The sequence below is a fragment of the Halichoerus grypus genome, chromosome 6 (assembly GCF_964656455.1).
Source record: "Halichoerus grypus chromosome 6, mHalGry1.hap1.1, whole genome shotgun sequence".
Lineage (NCBI taxonomy): Eukaryota > Metazoa > Chordata > Mammalia > Carnivora > Phocidae > Halichoerus > Halichoerus grypus.
In genome coordinates, this window is record NC_135717.1 from 134,486,233 (window position 1) to 134,507,431 (window position 21,199).

Below are 21,199 nucleotides of genomic sequence, written 5' to 3' on the forward strand. Positions count from 1 at the left end.
CCATGCAGTACATGCCCTCTTTATTTTTATTTTTTTTAAAGATTTTATTTATTTATTTGACAGAACACAAGCAGGGGGAGTGGGAGAGGGAGAAGCAGACTTCTCGCCAGGCAGGGAGTCCAATATGAGGCTCGATCCCAGGACCCTGGGATCATGACCTGAGCTGAAGGCAGACGCTTAACGACTGAGCCACCCAGGCGCCCCAGTACATCCCCTCTTTAATACCCATCACCAGGCTAACCCATCCCCCCACCCCCTCCCCTCTATAACCCTCAGTTTGTTTCTCAGAGTCCATAGTCTCTCATGGTTCGTCTCACCCTCCGATTTCCCCCCCTTCATTCTTCCCTTCCTGCTATCTTCTTTTTTTTTTTTTTAACATATAATGTATTATTTGTTTCAGAGGTACAGGTCTGTGATTCAACAGTCTTACACAATTCACAGCTCTCATAGCACATACCCTCCCCAGTGTCTATCACCCAGCCACCCCATCCCTCCTACCCCCCACCACTCCAGCAACCCTCAGTTTGTTTCCTGAGATTAAGAATTCCTCATATCAGTGAGATCATATGCTACATGTCTTTCTCTGATTGACTTATTTCGCTCAGCCTAGTACCGTCCAGTTCCATCCACGTCATTGCAAATGACAAGATTTCATTCCTATTGATGGCTGCATAATATTCCATTGTATATATATACCACATCTTCTTTATCCATTCATCTGTTGATGGACATCTTGGCTCTTTCCATAGTTTGGCTATTATGGACATTGCTGCTGTAAACATTGGGGTGCACATACCCCTTCGGATCACTACATTTGTATCTTTGGGGTAAATACCCAGTAGTGTAATTGCTGGGTCGTAGGGTAGCTCTATTTTCAACTTTTTGAGGAACCTCCGTACTGTTTTCCAGAGTGGCTGCACCAGCTTGCATTCCCACCAACAGTGTAGGAGGGTTCCCCTTTCTCCGCATCCCCACCAACATCTGTCATTTCCTGCCTTGTTAATTTTAGCCATTCTGACTGGTGTGAGGTGGTATCTCATTGAGGTTTTGATTTGGATTTCCCTGATGCCGAGCGATGTTGAGCACTTTTTCATGTGTCTGTTGGCCATTTGGATGTCTTCTTTGGAAAAACGTCTGTTCATGTCTTCTGCCCATTTCTTGATTGGATCATTTGTTTTTTGGGTGTTGAGTTTAAAAAGATCTTTATAGATTTTGGATACTAGCTCTTTATCTGATATGTCATTTGCAAATATCTTCTCCCATTCTGTCAGTTGTCTTTTGGTTTTGTTGACTGTTTCTTTTGCTGTGCAAAAGCTTTTTCTCTTGATGAAGTCCCGATAGTTCATTTTTGCCTTTGCTTCCCTTGCCTTTGGCGATGTTTCTAGGAAGAAGTTGCTGCGGCTGAGGTCGAAGAGGTTGCTGCCTGTGTTCTCCTCTAGGATTTTGATGGCCTCCTGTCTCACATTTAGGTCTTTCAACCATTTTGAGTCTATTTTTGTGTGTGGTGTAAGAAAATGGTCCAGTTTCATCCTTCTGCGTATGGCTGTCCAATTTTCCTAACACCATTTGTTGAAGAGACTGTCTTTTTTCCATTGGACATTCTTTCGTGCTTTGTCAAAGATTAGTTGACCATAGAATTGAGGGTCCATTTCTGGTCTCTCTATTCTGTTCCATTGATCTATGTGTCTGTTTTTGTGCCAGTACCATACTGTCTTGATGATGACAGCTTTGTAATAGAGCTGGAAGTCCGGAATTGTGATGCCACCAGCTTTGCTCTTCTTTTTCAACATTCCTCTGGCTATTCGGGGTCTTTTCTGGTTCCATACAAACTTTAGGATTATTTGTTCCATTTCTTTGAAAGAAGTGGATGGTATTTTGGTAGGGATTGCATTAAATGTGTAGATTGCTCTAGGTAGCATTGACATCTTCACCATATTTGTTCTTCCAGTCTGTGAGCATGGAACGTTTTTCCATTTCTTTGCGTCTTCCTCAATTTCTTTCATGAGTATTTTATAGTTTTCAGAGTACAGATTCTTTGCCTCTTTGGTTAGATTTATTCCTAGGTATCTTATGGTTTTGGGTGCAATTGTAAATGAGATCAACTCCTTAATTTCTCTTTCTTCTGTCTTGTTGTTGGTGTATAGAAATGCCACTGATTTCTGTGCATTGATTTTATATCCTGCCACTTTACTGGATTCCTGTATGAGTTCTAGCAGTTTTGGGATGGAGTCTTTTGGGGTTTTCCACATAAAGTATCATATCATCTGCAAAGAGTGAGAGTTTGACTTCTTTGCCAATTTGGATGCCTTTTATTTCTTTTTGTTGTCTGATTGCTGTGGCTAGGACTTTCAATACTATGTTGAATAGCAGTGGCGATAGTGGACATCCCTGCCATGTTCCTGGCCTTAGGGGGAAAGCTCTCAGTTTTTCCCCATTGAGAATGATATTCGCTGTGGGTTTTTCATAGGTGGCTTTTATGATATTGAGGTATGTACCCTCCATCCCTGTACTCTGAAGAGTTTTGATCAAGAGAGGATGCTGTACTTTGTCAAATGCTTTTTCTGCTTCTATTGAGAGGCTCATATGGTTCTTGTTCTTCTTTTATTAATGTATTGTATCACATTGATTGATTTCTGGATGTTGAACCAACCTTGCAGCCCAGGGATAAATCCCACTTGGTCGTGGTGAATAATCCTTTTAATGTACTGTTGGATCCTATTGGCTAGTATTTTGGTGAGAATTTTTGCATCCCCGTTCATCAGAGATACTGGTCTGTAATTCTCCTTTTTGATGGGGTCTTTGTCTGGTTTGTGGATCAAGGTAATGCTGGCCTTATAAAATGAGTTTGGAAGTTTTCCTTCCATTTCTATTTTTTGGAACAGTTTCAGAAGAATAGGTATTAATTCTTTAAATGTTTGGTAGAATTCCCCTGGGAAGCCATCTGGCCCTGGGCTCTTGTTTGTTGGGAGATTTTTAATTACTGCTTCAATTTCCTTAGTGGTTATAGGTCTGTTCAGGTTTTCTGTTTCTTCTTCGTTCAGTTTTGGTAGTTGATACATCTCTAGGAATGCATCCATTTCTTCCAGATTATCTAATTTGCTGGCATATATGTTGCTCATAATATGTTCTTACAGTTGTTTGTATTTCTTTGGTGTTGGTTGTGATCTCTCCTCTTTCATTCATGTTTGTTGATTTGGGTCATTTCTCTTTTCTTTTTGATAAATCTGGCCAGGGGTTTATCAATCTTGTTAATTCTTTCAAAGAACCAGCTCCTAGTTTCGTTGATCTGTTCTACTGTTCTTTTGGTTTCTATTTCATTGATTTCTGCTCTGATCTTTATTATTTGGCTTCTCCTGCTGGGTTTAGGCTTTAGTTGCTGTTCTTTCTCCCGCTCCTTTAGGTGTAGGGTTAGGTTGTGTATTTGAGACCTTTCTTGTTTCTTGAGAAAGGCTTGTATTGCTATATACTTTCCTCTTAGGACTGCCTTTGCTGCATCCCAAAGATTTTGAACAGTTGTGTTTTCATTTTCATTTGTTTCCATGAATTTTTTTAATTCTTCTTTAATTTCCTGGTTGACCCATTCATTCTTTAATGGGATGCTCTTTAGCCTCCATGTATTTGAGTTCTTTCCGACTTTCCTTTTGTGATTGAGTTCTAGTTTCAAAGCATTGTGGTCTGAAAATATGCAGGGTATGATCCCAATCTTTTGGTAGCAGTTGAGACCTGATTTGTGACCTAGAATGTGATCTATTCTGGAGAATGTTCCATGGGCAGTAGAGAAGAATGTGTATTCTGTTGCTTTGGGATGAATGTTCTGAATATATCTATGAAGTCCATTTGGTCCAGTGTGTCATTTAAGTCTTTATTTCCTTGTTGATCTTTTGCTTAGATGATCTGTCCATTTCAGTGAGGGGGGTGTTAAAGTCCCCCACTATTAATTGTATTGTTGTCGATGTGTTTCTTTGCTTTTGTTATTAATTGGCTTATATAATTGGCTGCTCCCATGTTAGGGCCATAGATATTTACAATTGTTAGATCTTCTTGTTGGATAGACCCTTTACGTATGATATAGTGTCCTTCCTCATCTCTTATTATAGTCTTTGGTTTAAAATCTAATTTGTCTGATATAAGGATTGCCACCCCAGCTTTCTTTTGGTGTCCATTAGCATGGTAAATGGTTTTCCACCCCTCACTTTCAATCTGGAGTTGTCTTTGGGTCTAAAATAAGTCTCTTGCAGACAGCATATCAGTGGGTCTTGTTTTTAATCCAATCTGATAGCCTGTGTCTTTTGATTGGGGCATTTAGCCCATTTACATTCAGGGTAACTATTGAAAGATATGAATTTAGTGCCTTTGTATTGCCTGTAAGGTGACTCTTACTGTATACTGTCTGTGTTCCTTTCTGGTCTATGTTGCTTTTAGGCTCTCTCTTTGCTTAGAGGACCCCTTTCAATATTTCTTGTAGGGCTGGTTTTGTGTTTGCAAATTCCTTTAGTTTTTGTTTGTCCTGGAAGCTTTTTATCTCTCCTTCTATTTTCAATGACAGCCTAGCTGGTTATAGTATTCTTGGCTGCATATTTGTCTCATTTAGTGCTCTGAATATATCATGCCAGTCCTTTCTGGCCTGCCAGGTCTCTGTGGATAGGTCTGTTACCAGTCTAATGTTTCTACCATTGTAGGTTACAGATCTCTTGTCCCGAGTTGCTTTCAGGATTTTCTCTTTGTCTCTGAGACTCGTAAGTTTTACTATTAGATGTCAGGGTGTTGACCTATTTTTATTGATTTTGAGGGGGGTTCTCTGTGCTTCCTGGATTTTGATGCCTGTTTCCTTCCTCAAATTAGGGAAGCTCTCTGCTATAATTTGCTCCAATATACCTTCTACCCCTCTCTCTCTTTCTTCTTCTTCTGGGATCCCAATTATTCTAATACTGTTTCGTCTTATGGTATCGCTTATCTGTCGAATTCTGCCCTCATGATCCAGTAGTTGTTTATCTCTCTTTTTCTCAGCTTCTTTATTTTCCGTCATTTGGTCTTCTATATCATAATTCTCTCTTCTGCCTCATTTATCCTAGCAGTTAGGGCCTCCATTTTTGATTGCACCTCATTAATAGCCTTTTTGATTTCCACTTGGTTAGTAAGCTAAGTAATCTGCTCGGGTTTGCTCTCGGGAGCTTTTGTTCCCTGCAAGCTTTCCGTACAGCTTTGGAGGACGAGAGTGAAAATGGCGGCCTCCCAAGCTCCGCCCTGGAGGAGCCAAGAACTCGGGGCCCTGCTCCTCAGTGCACCCCCAGAGAAAAGCAGTCAGTCACTCCCGTCTCCCCGGTCTCCGGCTGCACTCCGTGCTCACCCAGCCTGTGACCAAGCGTTTCTATCTCTGGCACACGACCCTGTGTGGAGTCTCCAAACCCAGCAGATCCCTGCGGTGCGCTCCTGCGCCGCCTCTCCCGGGGGAGGAAGGGGAGTCTCCCCGGATCTGCCGCTTGTTGGGTCCCTGCTGGAGGAGCAGTGGCCCAACTATGCCATGGGTCACGGTTTATGGCAACCCCGAGCTGAGAGCCCGCGCCTCGGCTCCGTCTCTGCAGCCGGCTTCCTGGCTCCGATACCTGGGAGCTCTGCCGCACTCAGGCACCCCTGGTCTTACTGTGACCCCGAGGGTCCTGAGATCACACTGTCCCACGAGGGTTCCACCCCCCGCTTAGCCACTGGAGCGATGTCCCTCAGCGGAGCTGACTTCTAAAAGTTCTGATTTTGTGCTCTGCGGCTCTATCACTTGCCACTAGTGGCTGACGGAGGCCCCTCCCCCGCCGTCTATCCTCCCGAATATCGCCTTGGATTCACTTCTCCGCACGTCCTACCTTCCAGAAAGTGGTCGCTTTTCTGTTCGGAGGGTTGTTGCTATTCTTTTCTTCGATCTCCTGTTGAGTTCGTAGGTGTTCAGAATGGTTTGATCCCTACCTAGCTGAATTCCTGGGACGGACAAAATTTAGGTCTCCTACTCCTCCGCCATCTTGCTCCTCCAATATAGTGTATTTTAATAGAAAGCTATAATATTGTTCTCATATTTTCTTTTAAATGCCCTTATAGAATCTAAACTCATGTCATTTTCTATTGTTAGATTCTTCTCTGTTGTAAAATACTTCCCCATCTCTTCACAAGTACAGGCTTACCCTGCTATCTGAAAGTAGAGTGTTCCTATGAGACCTTTCATAAGTCTGAATGGTGTAAAGCAAAGAAATAATTACTGTTAACTTATATGGAAGATTTTTTAAGCATTCCCAGACTCAAAAAATAACCTCTTTTAGGCTTTTTGCTAACAGATACACAAAATCAATCAAAATACAGCACAGATGCCCCAGACATGGTTCAAAGCTGTGGTGGCTTGATGCTGAGATGTTGAGTGTAGGTCCTGGGGAAGGAGTGTGAGTGTAGGTCCTGGGGAAGGAGCATGGTGGGGCACCTTTAGCTGCCCAGGGCGAGTGCTGCCTCTGTAACCGTTCAGTGCAAAACAAACCCTGAATGCTCTTTTCACTTTTTGTCGTTTTTTTGTAAAAGTGAAAATCTTTGGATTTCTTTTGGTTAATGAAAACAGGTTCTAGTGTAGGTCTTCTGTAAAGATAAAGTGGTGTAATGCAAACTTTTGAAAAGCAGGAGTACCTGTATTGAGAATGTTTTCAATTTATTCATTTTAAAGTGGAGGGGAGAGGTCAGTTATAACTTTTAAACAGAATTGATTATAGAGTAGATTAAACACTTTTGAGTTTCTTTAAATTATTTCTTCCTCATTTACTGAGGGATTCGTTTGGGGAATACCTTTTTAGTTGTAAAGCCTTCCACGATAGAGTGCTGCATTTAATAGGTATTAGTGTTTGTGAATTGAATTGTCAGTACAACTTGGGATACACTCATGGTGATGTTTCCAAACCTGTTTTTAATATCATGAAATCATTTCTAGCACAATGTGGGTTTTCATTTTTTCAAAATTAAAATAAATTGTTTATACTAATATGTAAACTGAATAGTTTATATATGAGAATAAGGAAGTTATTTGTCCTGAAGATGACTATGGACATGACAAAGAAGTTGATAATGAATGAAGCAAATGTGAATGAAACAAATCTCTTTGATTACACTTGATTGCGTAGTAGCTTTTTTTTATTACTATTTTCAGGTAATACTACCTATCACATGCATTCATGACTAGCATTTTTATTGCTAACTAATGTGAATTATTGGCATTGCTTTAAATTAATTAAAAGTGTTTTCTACTATTGAAAAACTTCTATGTTTAGATAAGAATTGAAAAATATTTGAAAATATACCCATGAGGAAGTGGACTGATTTTTGAAAAATATTTGAAAATCTTACTTTATTGCATATCTGAAATGGAATTTGATGAATTTTTTTGAAAAGTTTTCAAATATATGATGATTTTCCTCCTCAGAAAAAGACGTTAACAGAACAGATCGAACAAACAAGTTTTATGAAGGCCAAGATAATCCAGGGTTGATTTTGCTTCATGATATTTTGATGACCTATTGTATGTATGATTTTGACTTAGGTAAGTTCTCTTCTAATATCCTAATTTTAAAAGATTTATATATATTTATTTTAGAATTTAAATTTATTAACCTGTTAGGCATACGTAACAGCTCTGTGGGCTAGTTTCTATAGGGATTGTTCTATTGGACTGGAAACTTGGAAGGCTGTTGATTCCCCGATTGTGCACTGAAGAGCACTGGGTTGCCACAGCATACTGTGGGGCAATGTGGGATATTTTAAATTTTTGAGAAAGATAGTGATACTGTAAGGATACTGCTCTGAGTCCTCGCTGAAGTAGTTCAGAGTTTCAACATTAGATCTCCAAATTCCTCCTGATGAAGTTATAGTTTTGCAAAGCAGGGCTTTTGGCTTTGTCGTGATAAGCAAGTACTGTGTGAAAACAGATGAGGGACAGGAAATGAGGATGGTGGTATTCAGTTGGATTCTAAGATTTGAGAAGTAGTGCAGTGCCCAACATGTGCTACGTTCATAGGACATAAATAGTTGCTAAATTGTTTGGATCTAAGTACTTAATAAATGGAAATGTTAGTTTATTTCTTTGAGCCTAGGGGTGCCTTAGAAAAAATTGCTAAGACATTATGGAGTCTGAACTGAGAAAGTTTGGGAAACTTTGTTTTAAATGCTTTCCTCCCTTGTGAAGGAAAATACTGATGTGATGATATCTTGGACAAGCCATGCAGATAAATATTATCTAGGCCATGTAGAACTTTACTGTCTTTTCTTGGTAAGTGTGTTTCCTACCAAAATGGGATAGCAAGACGGGCTGGTAGGGGCAGTAGTGGATTGCATGAAGATTTAAGGAGTAGAAAATATAAGGAATTAATATTTTAAGGGGTAAGGGAACTCAAGCTGTTTCTTTAAAGGAAATTCTCTATGCATCAGCCTTTAAGTAAGTATAAGGAATGGAAAAGTTTCTGAGTTATCTACCATGTGAGTGATTCCCAAGTAGAGAATAATGGAAATAGGTGTTTTCCAGATTATTTTAATAGAGCTTGAGACAGCTTTTGGAGAAGGTAATTGGATATTTAGCATATTAAACCTAAATGAACCTTGAATTATGGTACATTTTCCTCACCATTTGTATCTTTGTGAATTCTTCCTCTTTTATATGTTAGGGGGAAGATATAAACTCTTTTGTGGATCTTGAGGCATCAGCCTCTTTGGTGACAGTAAATTGAAAACCACAGATCTCTCTTTAAAATGTAAAATTTAGCCAGTCCTATCTATCACACCTCAAATTGGATCATTGAAAATAGGTTAGGGGCATCTGGGTGGCTCAGTCATTAAGCGTCTGCCTTCGGCTCAGGTCATGGTCCCAGGGTCCTGGGATTGAGCCCCGCATCGGGCTCCCTGCCCCGCGGGAAGCCTGCTTCTCCCTCTCCCACTCCCCCTGCTTGTGTTCCCTCTCTTGCTGTCTCTTTCTCTGTCAAATAAATAAATAAAATCTTAAAAAAAAAAGAAAAGAAAAGAAAAAGAAAACAGGTTAAAGCGCTGTCATACTTGATTTTGACTCATTACTAATAGCAGCCTTTTGACGAAGTGGGGAAATAATCCCAATTTTATGAGTGAGGTTTTATTGTTTTAGAGAATGACTCAAGGTTGCACAAGCAGTAAATATTGGACTGGGGTAGAGACCCAGGTCTTTATTTCAGGCTGGCATTTTTACCTCTACATATCCGCCACGCTGACCCATTGCCATTTTACTATAGGGACTAGGACCATTGTCTTAGGGAACAAGAGGCATTGTCTTGTACTCTCAGGTGATAATTTTGAGATAGGAATTCATGCATATTTTTTGGAGTTCCTAAATGCTAGTTTTTTCAGGGCATAGTCCCAGACCAGCTAACTGGGTAAATTGCTATCTTCATTTGTCCATATTAATCCCTCATTCTTTCTAGTCAAATACTTACGTTATCTGAAACATAAGCCAAGGTTCCTGAACTCTGGCCTTGTGAGGAGCCAAGGTAGTTTTCATAAAGCACTGCACCAAATTTCTTGTCTTTTACCATGGCAAAGTAACCTGGGCTGTAAATTTACTCTTGTAGGTAATTCTATATCATATTGAGTTGTTTGGCTTCATAGCCCATATAGATGAGGTATAGGTATATTTACATTGAATACAATCTCATTAATAGTGAGGAAGGAGACAGAAATTACCAAAAGCAGAAAGAAGAACTCAAAGAAGAATAATTTTTAGTTAGTGCAAAGACTTTACACTTAGGATGTTTCTATGGGAGGTAATCTTTTTAAGTGGTGTATGTACATAATAATGATCCTAAATAACCAATAAAACATTAAATTATACTCAAAATACTGTATGTAAGAAGGCAGAGAGTGTCTAATTAAAAAAAAAATGATATCCAACTCCTAAGATTACTATTTTTTATTTGATACTCTAAGGGCTAAGCTTCAGTTAACCTGGAAATTGACCTAAATGTAGGTGAAATTTTTCTTTTCGGTGGAAGAAAGTGTACACTAGGATGATAAGGAGTTCATTTCTCATACCTCCCCCCTGAAACAAACTTGCTATGAAAATAATTTTAGGGAACTACTTGAGAAATTGTAGTAGTGCTGATTAAGATGTGCATCAGTCAGCACTGCTGCAGGATCTTAGTGTCACCGAATGCTAATTTAAACAGCTTTAATCTTTCTTTAATTAAAAGGAATTTGTACATTAATTCCACCCCCACAACTCATGACATACCCCAAAGAACATCATGTATAAAATAAGATTAAAAGCAACTAGAGTATGAAGATTAATTTGACTACTTGCTTCAGCTAAGACTTGTATAAGAAATATGGTAGTGATCCTATGTGAAAGCTGAAGACTTAAATGATTAAATTAGTTTCTTAGAAATTTTTATTCATTATAACTTTATAATAAAGCACTTTTTTTCCAGACGAAAGGTGCTTTGTAAATCTTTCGAATAGCATACTTTGAAATATTTTTATTATAGACTATATGCAGTCAGACCCAGTAAAGTAGTACTCGTTTGCAGTTTGTTGAATTCAGATCAAATTTCTTTCATGCTTTATATTTGTCATTGCTTTCACTGTGTCAGTGTCATGTAGAAAAGTGCTGGTAACAATTTAGTCTTCCTTCCAACCTATTTATTCTTTTTTAAAGGATTTTATTTATATATTTGAGAGAGAGAGAGAGAGAGAGAGACAGATCACAGAGGGAGAGGGAGAAGCCGACTCCCCGCTGAGCAGGGAGCCCAATGTGGGGCTCCATCCTAGGACCCTGAGATCATGACCTGAGCTGAAGGCAGACACTTGACTGAGCCACCCAGGTGCCCCTATTCTTTTCTTAAAAGTGTTTTTTATTAGTCAGTGTTCTCCAGGGGAACAGAACCATTAAGGTTATGTATGTTTATTTATTTTTATTTCTGTTTATATATATATATATATATTTTATATATTTTAACATGGATACACAGAGAAAGAAAAAGATTCTTTTAAGGTGTTGGCTCACACGTTTATGGAGACTGAGAATGAGAAGTCTCACAATCTGTTATCTCCAAGTTGGAGACCCAGGAAAGCCTGAGAGCAGGAGAGCCGGTGGTGTAGATGCCAGTTCAGGTCTGTAGGCATGAGAACCATGAGCTCTAAAGACAGAAGAAGATCAGTGTCCCGGTTCAGAAAGCCAGGCAGAGAGCACATTCAACCTTCCTCCATCTTTTTATTCTGTTCAAGCCCTCCATGGACTGGGTGGTGCCCACCACACTGGGGAGAGCCATCTACTTTCATCAGTTCATCAATTCAAATGCTAATCTCTTCTAGAAACACCTTCAGGGCACTCACAGAAATAATGCTTAATCAGGCTTTGAGCATCCTGAGGCCTACTCAAGTTGACAAATAAAACTAATCATCACAAGTGTGCATGGTTTTAAAAAAAGTCTGTGATAAATTTGTAGAAATATTACATTTAGATATCATGTCATATGCCATTTTTTTCTGGCACTTGTCTCCAAATGTTATCCCTGGTACTGTAATAATTGGATACCCACCATGGCAACCCAAGTGTTCTTTCGTGTTAATGTGAGTAGAGCCATACTTTTCCACAGGGTGTCATGTAGACATAGGTTGATAGGAACAGAGCAGTAGATGATGGGGCAGAGGCTCAGAACAGATAGAGAGAAACTTTTATTTGTAGGGAGATCCTGAGGTGATCTGAATTGTCTCTGTGTTATACCTCTAATCTGAGGTTTCTCAAGAGACTGGGCTACATGCTTCCTGAGGTCATTTGTTAAAGTTTAAAGTTTTATTCCAAAATAGGAAGAGAGATGTAGAATTGTGGTTTTCAGAGGCATATCATTTCTAGCAGAAATATCCTCTTCCCCTTTAAAATATATACTCTTTTAATGGCTTCAGTGCACATTGATTTTTGTGAATGATAAGAATGTAAGCTTTGGACTTACACATGAAAGACTGTATTTTCCATGACTTCAAGCTACCTTGGAAAAAAAAAACAAAAAACCTCTATGTAACTTTAACACATGTATAAAAGTTACCAAAGTTGAATGATAATATGTATGCAAGAAGGCATAGTTTGAACTTTTGCCCCTTTGTTGGTTCAAGAATGTTTGTCTTAAATCTGAAATCAATTGTTAAACAGTTAGGAAAATTGAGTTTCATAAGGTGGAACTAAAAAATAAGAAGCTTGACATATTCAGGTGGAAAGCAAAACCAAGACTTTTTGTTTAAGTGAGGGGCCTGAGTCTTTAACTTTCCAGTTTTTCTTTTTAATCATAGGCTATAATTGTCATGACTGAGAAATTATAGCAGCATCAAGAGAAAAGTGGTTAGAGTGGTATTTTCAGTTAAAGAGTATTAATTGGATTAAACCCAGTTGCTAGCATTAGTTGTGCATAGAGTAACAAGAAAAGAGAGGCAAGAAGAACACAGATAGGAGTACTTAAAAGAAGTACATAATTTTGTTATGACTTCTTTTGGTTTAGATTACCAATGATCTTGTGGCTAAAGCAGTTGGACCCTTTTTCATTCTTACTTTATTTGGCTTGTTCATGGCAGTTAGGTGCTGTTGGCTGCTTGGGTCCTGAAATTTTTTTCCCCTTGACTTTTATGACAATTTTCTCCCTTGATTTTTTTCCCCCCTTCTTACTTCTGACTACTCCTTCTCAAATGTCCTTTGAGTATATACTCTTACCTTTGATGTTCCTCTGGGTTTTCTCTTTATCTCTCCTCTTTATCATAAAAATTTTGCATATTATTTTTTAATAATACTACCCTCTCTTGGTAATGATATCTACACTAAGACACATAATAGCAGCTGTCTATCTGCTTGACATTTCAGTCTAAAACAATTCATTTTTCTTACTGATTGCTAGACTTCCTCCTCGTTTATTTTCTTTTCTTGGTAAACGTCATTATCTACCAGTTTCTGAAAGCAAAGAAAAGATGAAATTTTAAGTGAAATCGTGGTGATATGCACAGAAGGATACATAAAGCTTAGGTTTTCAGAGACATGATTTTTTTTTTTTTTTCCTATTCTTAGGGTATGTTCAGGGAATGAGTGACTTACTTTCCCCTCTTTTATATGTGATGGAAAATGAAGTGGATGCCTTTTGGTGCTTTGCCTCCTATATGGACCAAATGGTAAGAACAGGGGCTCCTTCCTTTAATCAAACTAATTTTGAAAATTTTAGTTGTATAATCTTATTATATAAGATTGGTGTTTGTATTTAGACAATTATGGTGGAACTTAAAATTGCTCCATGTTGTTTGTTTGTTTCTTTTTTAAATAGCCTTTTCAAGGGGCTTGAAAATATGGACATTATTTTTAATACAAAATGTAGATAGTAAGTGCCTGTAGCACAGGAATAATCAGGATTTAATATCAGTAAATGCTTGTGTTCTGCAGAAGAGCTGTTAGTCATAGAATATTGATGGACTAGATGAATTCAGTGCTTATGAAGTAGTTGAACTTTCATATCTTCTTTGGAGATAAAGCTTAGTCATGCCAAGTAATATCCTTACTTTTTGTGAACATTTTGGATTTTGTCATTATAGTAACTGATTTTTCTTCTGAATCTGTTTGAACTATTTGTAACAGTGACACTTTCTTAGTAATTCATTGTTATTTTCTCAGTAGCATGTGATTGTTAGAGTTGAACTATGTTTATATATACATATTATTACAAAGAACATTTTATTGATAATAGCTTGGAGACAGAATTCTGGGACAATAGCACAGAGTATTAACAGAGAAACAAAATAGAATAGTCTTCTCAAGTAATCTGTTAGAAAGAAAAAAACAGCAGAGGGCTAAGAGTAGATAAAGGCATATGAAATCCAAAGACCTGAATACATAGGTCACTGTACTGTTTCAGAGAAAAACTAATATACTTGATGCTGGACTTTGATGTTGGGTATTCACTGCAAGGGGATAAAGATTTTGAATATGTAATCATATGCAACGTTTCCCTGTAATACAGGGTTTAATTCATTTTCTGGGATATAAATGTGGAGTTTAGAAGAAGTACCCTTCTCTTTTTTCCATACTTCTGTTCTTCCCCTCTTGCTTGCCAATTTTTCTTTTCCCCCCTAGTTTTTCCCACTTTTATCTATTTCTTCAAGTCTCTTATATCCATGGTTCCAACTCATCCTCACTTCTCCTACTTCTTTTCCAAATGCATATTTGATAAGATTTGATAAGTTTAAAAATATCTTTTACTGTTAATAAGTATTCAGAGTACATAGTCATGAACATGAATTAATGTTATAGATTTTTGGAAAGATTATTAATTGCAGTAATCTGCTAATATCATAGTTTGTCTTCCTTACCTTTTTGATTGATTGATTTTACCTGCCTTCTTAGTTCCAATTATTCCCAAGTGCTCTAGAAACCTGAGGCATTTGTTATAAAGGTCTGTACAACTGATACTAATTGTATAAAAACTGTTGTCTGCCTTTCTTGTGTTTTTGTTGTTTATCCTCTTTTCACTAGAGCTAGTATGTTTCTTGATAGGTCATGTCTTTGTTTAACTAGTTTTCCGGTATGCTTCCAGAATTTTCCTAATGCCAACATGAGGTTTTTGTGCAACAGATTTTTGTAGAATAAACACATGAATATTTCCCCAGTGCTTAGTTTAGACCTTTACTTATAGTAAGTATTCCAAAAAAATTAACATGAACATACTGCATTTAGATTTTTACAATAATAACTTTCATAAAATTGAGCCAGTATTGGCATGTTCAAAAAATTGGCTTATGATGCCATGTACGTACACCTACATGCATATGTACATACATACTTGTGCATGTATTTAGGTCTCATATGTAAAGACTTTTCTGAACATTTGTAATATATACTTTACGGTCTGTTTGTCATTTTTGTGTATGAAGGTTCAAATTCTTTCTTCTTTTTCATTGTAAATGTTCTCTGTGTTTGCCTTTTCCATTGAGGACAGTCTGGGGATTTTTCTAGTCTTTATTCTAAAAAAAATCTCAATATATTGTCTACTCACATTTTTTTTCGATTTGAATAAAAGGGCAATATTTTGCAATCAAAATAATCTGCATGATTATTTTTTACTGCATTGCTATTGGCTTGGTGTCCTTAAATCTATACTGCTCTTTGACTCCTTTTTGTTTCACAGCTTTATTTCATGTAAGTTTTTATGTCTTTTGTGATGACTGAATCTAATGTCCATAGATTTACTTTTTTTATATTTACTCATATCTAATGTAGGTGTAGGCATAGGCTATGTGTGTATTACAGAAATATTATGGAACGATTAGCAAAATGATCTACTGAACTTTCTTATACCCACTATTCATTTCACCATGTAATTTAGTTCTTCCCTTCCTTCTCCTCACCTCCCTCCCCCGTATATATGTGTGTGTATATACATATATACGCACGTGTATATATACACAGATATAAAGATAGATATATACATATATGTATATATCTATATATATACATGTATATGTGTTACATGCACACATACGTATGTATTTGTATGCACACATGTATTTATTTTACAAATACAGTTGAAGCCATTTGTATATCCATTGTTGATCTCATTTTCCCCTCTCCCAGAGTAGCTACTTTTCCAAAGTAGCTGTCATTTTGGGAGTGCTTCTTTTTATAGCAGATCGTGCCATGTTGGTACTCCCAAACCAACTCTAACCTTTGGCTGTCATAATAAAAATGATGGTGTTAATCAAAGAGTTGATTCTGTCTTTCCCTTACAGGTCTATGTGGTAAATGTGAAGAAACAATATCCCAAAGGCTTGTGTCAGTCTAGTAAACTAGTTCTTTAAGGCATAAAGGAGAAATCAGGTTTTTTTTTAAAGATTTGTTTATTTATTTTAGAGAGAGAGTGTGCAGGGGGAGGGGCAGAGGGAGAAGGAAAGCAAATCTCAAGCATACGCCCCGCTGTGCAGGGCTGGATCCCATGACCCTGAGACCATGACCTGAGCCGAAATCAAGAGTCAGATGCTTAATCGACTAAGCCACTCAGGCGCCCCAAGAAATCAGTTATTTGAGAATCAGTAGCTTTTTTTTTTTTTTTAAAGAGTTTATTTATTTATTCATGAGAGACAGAGAGAGAGAGAGAAGCAGAGGGAGAAGCAGGCTCCCAAGGAGCAGGGAGCCCGATGCGGGACTCGATCCCAGGACCCTGGGATCATGACCTGAGCCGAAGGCAGACGCTCAACCATCTGAGCCACCCAGGCGCCCGAGAATCAGTAGCTTTAAAAATGTTATTTTACTTTATTTTTACCAAGAATGATGCTTTGTTTCCAAAACTTAAATAGAAGTTTGAGGGAAGAGATGTTGTCTTTAGGCTTTTTATAAGCATTAGCACAGTAGGTTACCATAGAGGGGTTGGGGCACATGGATAAAAGGGATTGGAATGATCTAAGGAGACTTTACATTATTTTGGTCTCCCCACCTATCTCACAACCCTTGACTAAAGTTTTGGTAAGGAGTCTACTCAACTTTGCAGAGTATTTAAAATTATATAAACCATAGCAGTTGTCATACTTTGTGATCTCAGGACCCCTTCACACTCTTAGATATTATTGAGGACTCTGAGAACATTTGTTTATGTAGGTTATATCTTTTGATGTTTATCTATATGAAAAATTAATACTGAGAAGTGTATAAACATTTATTAGTTATTTAAAAATAACAATAAACCTTTTATACTTTAACATACATAATACTATCTTTTAATGAAAAGTAACTTTTCCAAAACAGAAACAATTTACTGAGAAGAGGGATTGTTTTCCATTTTCCATTTTCTTTGATGTCTAGTTTAATGGAAGACAGCTGGATTTTCATATCTGCCCCTGTATTCAGTCTACTGCGATAGCACTCCTCATACAGCCTTTACCATTGTGGGAGAATTTAAAGTACAAAATGCATACAGTATTTTAGAATTGTCATGGAAATGGTTTTGACTTCAGAGATTCCCTAATGTCATCAAATTTAAGAAATAATTAAAATTAGTTCTTCAAAATAAGATATATGTTACAGCTAAAATTTATTTTATATGACAATTTGAAGAAATATTTAACAATGGAAGTGATTTAGTAAAAGTTTATTGCCCAGATGTGTGTTTCTTTCACCAACTTCCTTATTTCATGTAAGAAATCAGTGTATCAGTCTATAGCTCTGCATTCTTCTTTAAGTGAAATGAATAGAGGAAAAAAATAATCCTTAGTTTGAGACCAAGGATTCTCTTTCCCTCCTTTTTAATGTTGCTTTAGCTTTTTAATTTGTTGTGATTTTTAAGAATATAACCAGTGTGGTATAAGTCCAGCATTTGTCCTTAAACTCATGGTTTGGTTATCAGTGATTTTGTAATGTAAAATATTTATTAAGTATTATTTATGTGGTGACATTTATTTCCCTTTAAAGCATCAAAATTTTGAAGAACAAATGCAAGGTATGAAGACCCAGCTAATTCAACTAAGTACCTTACTTCGATTGTTGGATAGTGGATTTTGCAGTTACTTAGGTAAGTTTAGTGAATCAAATTATATACCCAACAGGGGCGCCTGGGTGGCTCAGGGGGCGCCTGGGTGGCTCAGTCGTTGAGCGTCTGCCTTCGGCTCAGGTCATGATCCCAGGGTCCTGGGATCGAGCCCCGCATCAGGCTCCCTGCTCAGCGGGAAGCCTGCTTCTCCCTCTCCCACTCCCCCTGCTTGTGTTCCTGCTCTTGCTCTCTCTCTCTCAAATAAATAAATAAATAAAATCTTTAAAAAAAAAAAAAAATTATATACCCAACAAATTGTAGGGTAATATATACAGAGAGAAAAAATGTAAAGAACTGTCTTAAAGATACATATACCCTTATCACTATTGCCTGAGTTCCTATGAGGAATAAAAGTGTGGGACGAAACTTTCTTTGTATAATGCCTTAAAACAGTTTATTCATAAAATGAATTATTTGTTGTTTTTTTATGGTTTTCTTTTAAATAAATTTAAATTGTTTCCTTGAATTAGTAGAAGGCAATTAAATTTCTAGGACTTCTAGTAGCTTAAGCTGCATGGAAAAATTTGAGTTTAAAATAGGTTACTGTATTCTGAGATAATTAGCATAAGAGTAAGCCATATATATGTTTTTTTTTTCCTTTTTGTATAGAATCTCAGGACTCTGGATACCTTTATTTTTGCTTCAGATGGCTTTTAATTAGATTTAAAAGGGAATTTAGTTTTCTAGATATTCTTCGATTATGGGAGGTAAGTTCTTAAATTATTATACAAATGTAATATTTATTATGGAAAGAAACACTTTATTCTGTAGAGTATAAATGGATTATAATAGCCTAACTGAAATTTCTAAAGCATGTATGTTATGAAATTCTGATGGTTTTATGGTCTTTACTTAATGATCTTGAATATTTGGTCTTGGAGCATTTTTTATAAATCTCAATCCTCATGTGATTTGGGGCCACTGGGTTTCCTAGAACCACTTTTCTAGATGATTCATAATTGTTTTCTTTCCTTGGGAGGCTTGACTTTATGTGAGGCTCTTCCACATTCTGGTATAGATTTGTATAGAGTTCAAGGAAGTTTTGACACACAGTCAGGTGAGATGGCACTTTGTAGTCTGAAGTATTGGGAGGGAGCTGATTTGTGTTTTGCTTTTTTAAAGAACTTTAAGGTAGAGAAAAAGACTAAGAATAATACAGCAAACATCTTGTGAATATATAACCATTTAATTAGTTTCTGATATTTTGCTTGTTTGCACCAACAATGTTGCAATGAACATCATATTTAACACTAAGGCAAGTATCTTAACATTCCAATTTTCATGTATACCTCTGAATATGTCCTTAGAATAAATTTCTAGATACCTCTGAATCAAAGACTAGTCAGTTTTTAAGTCTGTTGATAGATTTTGCCAAATTATTCCCAAGAAGAGGTGAGAGATGATTATTTTTCAGAATGGGCACACCAAAGATAGGAAAGGCCACATTTAATCACTTGTAGTCAGCTTGGACTCTGACCTGATTACCTTAGCTAATTACTTGGGGTTGAGGAGATGGAACATAATTGTGGATTAAAAAACAAACAAATATCCCACCATCCATGTTTAACATATGTAAACATTTTGCCATATTTACTTCTAGTTTTTCTTTTTTCCAAGAAAAAGAATTAAAGATATAGCTAACATCTTCTTTAATCTCCACCCCAAGTCCCATTTCCCTGTCCCCAACTCTAGAGGATATTCATGAATGTATATCCTTTTATTCATTTTGGACCCAGGGTAACTTGATTAAAGCAGAAAATTACTGTTTTCTTCTAAAATATGTTAATTGTTAAGTTAACAGATCAGTATGCTTTTAAAAGAGAATGTTGGTGTAATTGCTGATTGCTACCTTATCTTTATAAAGGCAAGGGGTTACAGAAATTCTCCCAAGGAAGGAAGGGGGGAATAATCCATTTGGATAATAAATAGACATATATAGTGGAACCCATGTGTCCTCTGAGGCTTTTACAGCTGGAAATTGGTTCCTACACTTCTGGCGACCATGCTACCATTAGAGAAGGTGATGTGCTAATTGAAGGATCATTGCTTTCTGTGGGATGATTTCTTCTGTTTGAAATAGAAGTAAAACTCATATGTTCTTGAGCTGGAATCCTATTTCATTTAATGTAGTTAATTAATTTTTGGGGGTCATTATAAAATTTAATCTTAGTGGTTTAATAATTAAGCAAAAAAGCACAATAATTATCACATCCTGATTTTCCAGTAAATATGTTGCTGACAACATTGTATTTTTTTAAAAGAATTTATTTATTTATAAATTGGAGTATAGTTGACATACAGTATTATTAGTTTGATGTAAACATAGTGATTCAGCATTTATATACATCATGAGATGCTCTCCATGTAGTTACCATCTGTCCCCATACAAAGTTATGACAATACTATTGACCACATTCCCTGTGTTGTATTTTACATGCCCATGACTTGTTTATTTTATAACTGGGATTTTGTACCTCTTAATCCCCTTCAGTTTTGCCCACCTTCCCATCTCCCTTTGACAACCACCATTTTGTTCTCTGTGTGGAATCACAGTTTAAAGTTTATCAGTTTGGTTGAATAAGTATCTCAACTTCTTTTTTAAAGGATGAATTGAGAATATTATTACTGTATAGCTAGAATAACCCTCAGTCTGTTTACCAAATAAATTGAACTTCTAATGAAAATTTTGAGCTTAATTGCATTGTAATTAAAAATTGGATTTAGTCTGAAAATTATTCAATTTGATTTACTCTTGATGAAAGAAGTAAAAACATTTCAGGTGTGCTTTAATAGTATTGTTTATGTGGGTCTTTTTTGCTTTCCAGATAAGATATTGTTATGTACATTATTATTTGAGGTCATTATCTTTATTTAAGAAGTGCAGCTATTGATCAGATGTTTTATACATTTGGATATAAATTTTGGGTAGTTGATTCAGTTTTTGTCACAATCAGGGATACTCTGTGTTATGTAATATAATGTAGAGCTATCTCTGGGTAGTTTTGATCCCATGCACTATTAACTGAATTTTTTTTCTTTTATATCCACGATTTAGCTTTTTTTTTTTATTTCTCCAGAGATTGAAGGTGATTTAAAAGTGAGAAACTGAAAGGTCAGGAAAATACTGAAAATGCCTCTAACCTTATACCTTAAACTCATGGGTGTAAGCTTCTTAATTAATATCATTTATCATATAAATTAGGCTCAGTGATTTGCTTATTGTAGTTACCTAAAGGGCCACATTTGGAATTCATCATATTCACATAATGTTAAACTTGATATTAGTTACTATGTAGGTAAAGGTAAGACTTCTCCACTCCTCATTTCCTAACTAGAAAAACAGTGGTCTACCCCATCTAGACAACTTCTGCTTTGCATAGAAGTCATTCAGAGTTCAGCATTGTTTCTGTGAGGAAAATATTTTAGAATTGATATAGTTTACTAAATAGTTCTATTTTTTATAGGTAATGTGGACTGAACTGCCATGTAAAAATTTCCATCTTCTTCTCTGTTGTGCTATTCTGGAATCAGAAAAGCAGCAAATAATGGAAAAGCATTATGGCTTTAATGAAATACTAAAGGTAGTTATTCCTTTAATTTAGATTTTAATATTTTGGCTCTTTCCT

At 36.6% G+C, this 21,199-nt stretch overlaps 1 protein-coding gene across 3 annotated transcripts in view; it reads left to right on the top strand.

Annotated features, from left to right (window-relative positions):
* Window positions 1–21,199, top strand: part of TBC1D15 (TBC1 domain family member 15) — an 85,964-nt gene that overhangs the window by 56,748 nt on the left and 8,017 nt on the right. For all 3 annotated transcript variants that reach the window (XR_013449278.1, XM_036075666.2, XM_078076294.1), the window contains 5 exons: window positions 7,442–7,558; window positions 13,079–13,179; window positions 17,456–17,555; window positions 18,183–18,280; window positions 21,038–21,154. Coding sequence is in view for 2 of the 3 variants with exons in the window: in XM_036075666.2 (XP_035931559.1) it covers window positions 7,442–7,558; window positions 13,079–13,179; window positions 17,456–17,555; window positions 18,183–18,280; window positions 21,038–21,154 (533 nt within the window). In the remaining variant the exon portion in view is untranslated. The remainder of the gene's footprint in view (window positions 1–7,441; window positions 7,559–13,078; window positions 13,180–17,455; window positions 17,556–18,182; window positions 18,281–21,037; window positions 21,155–21,199) is intronic.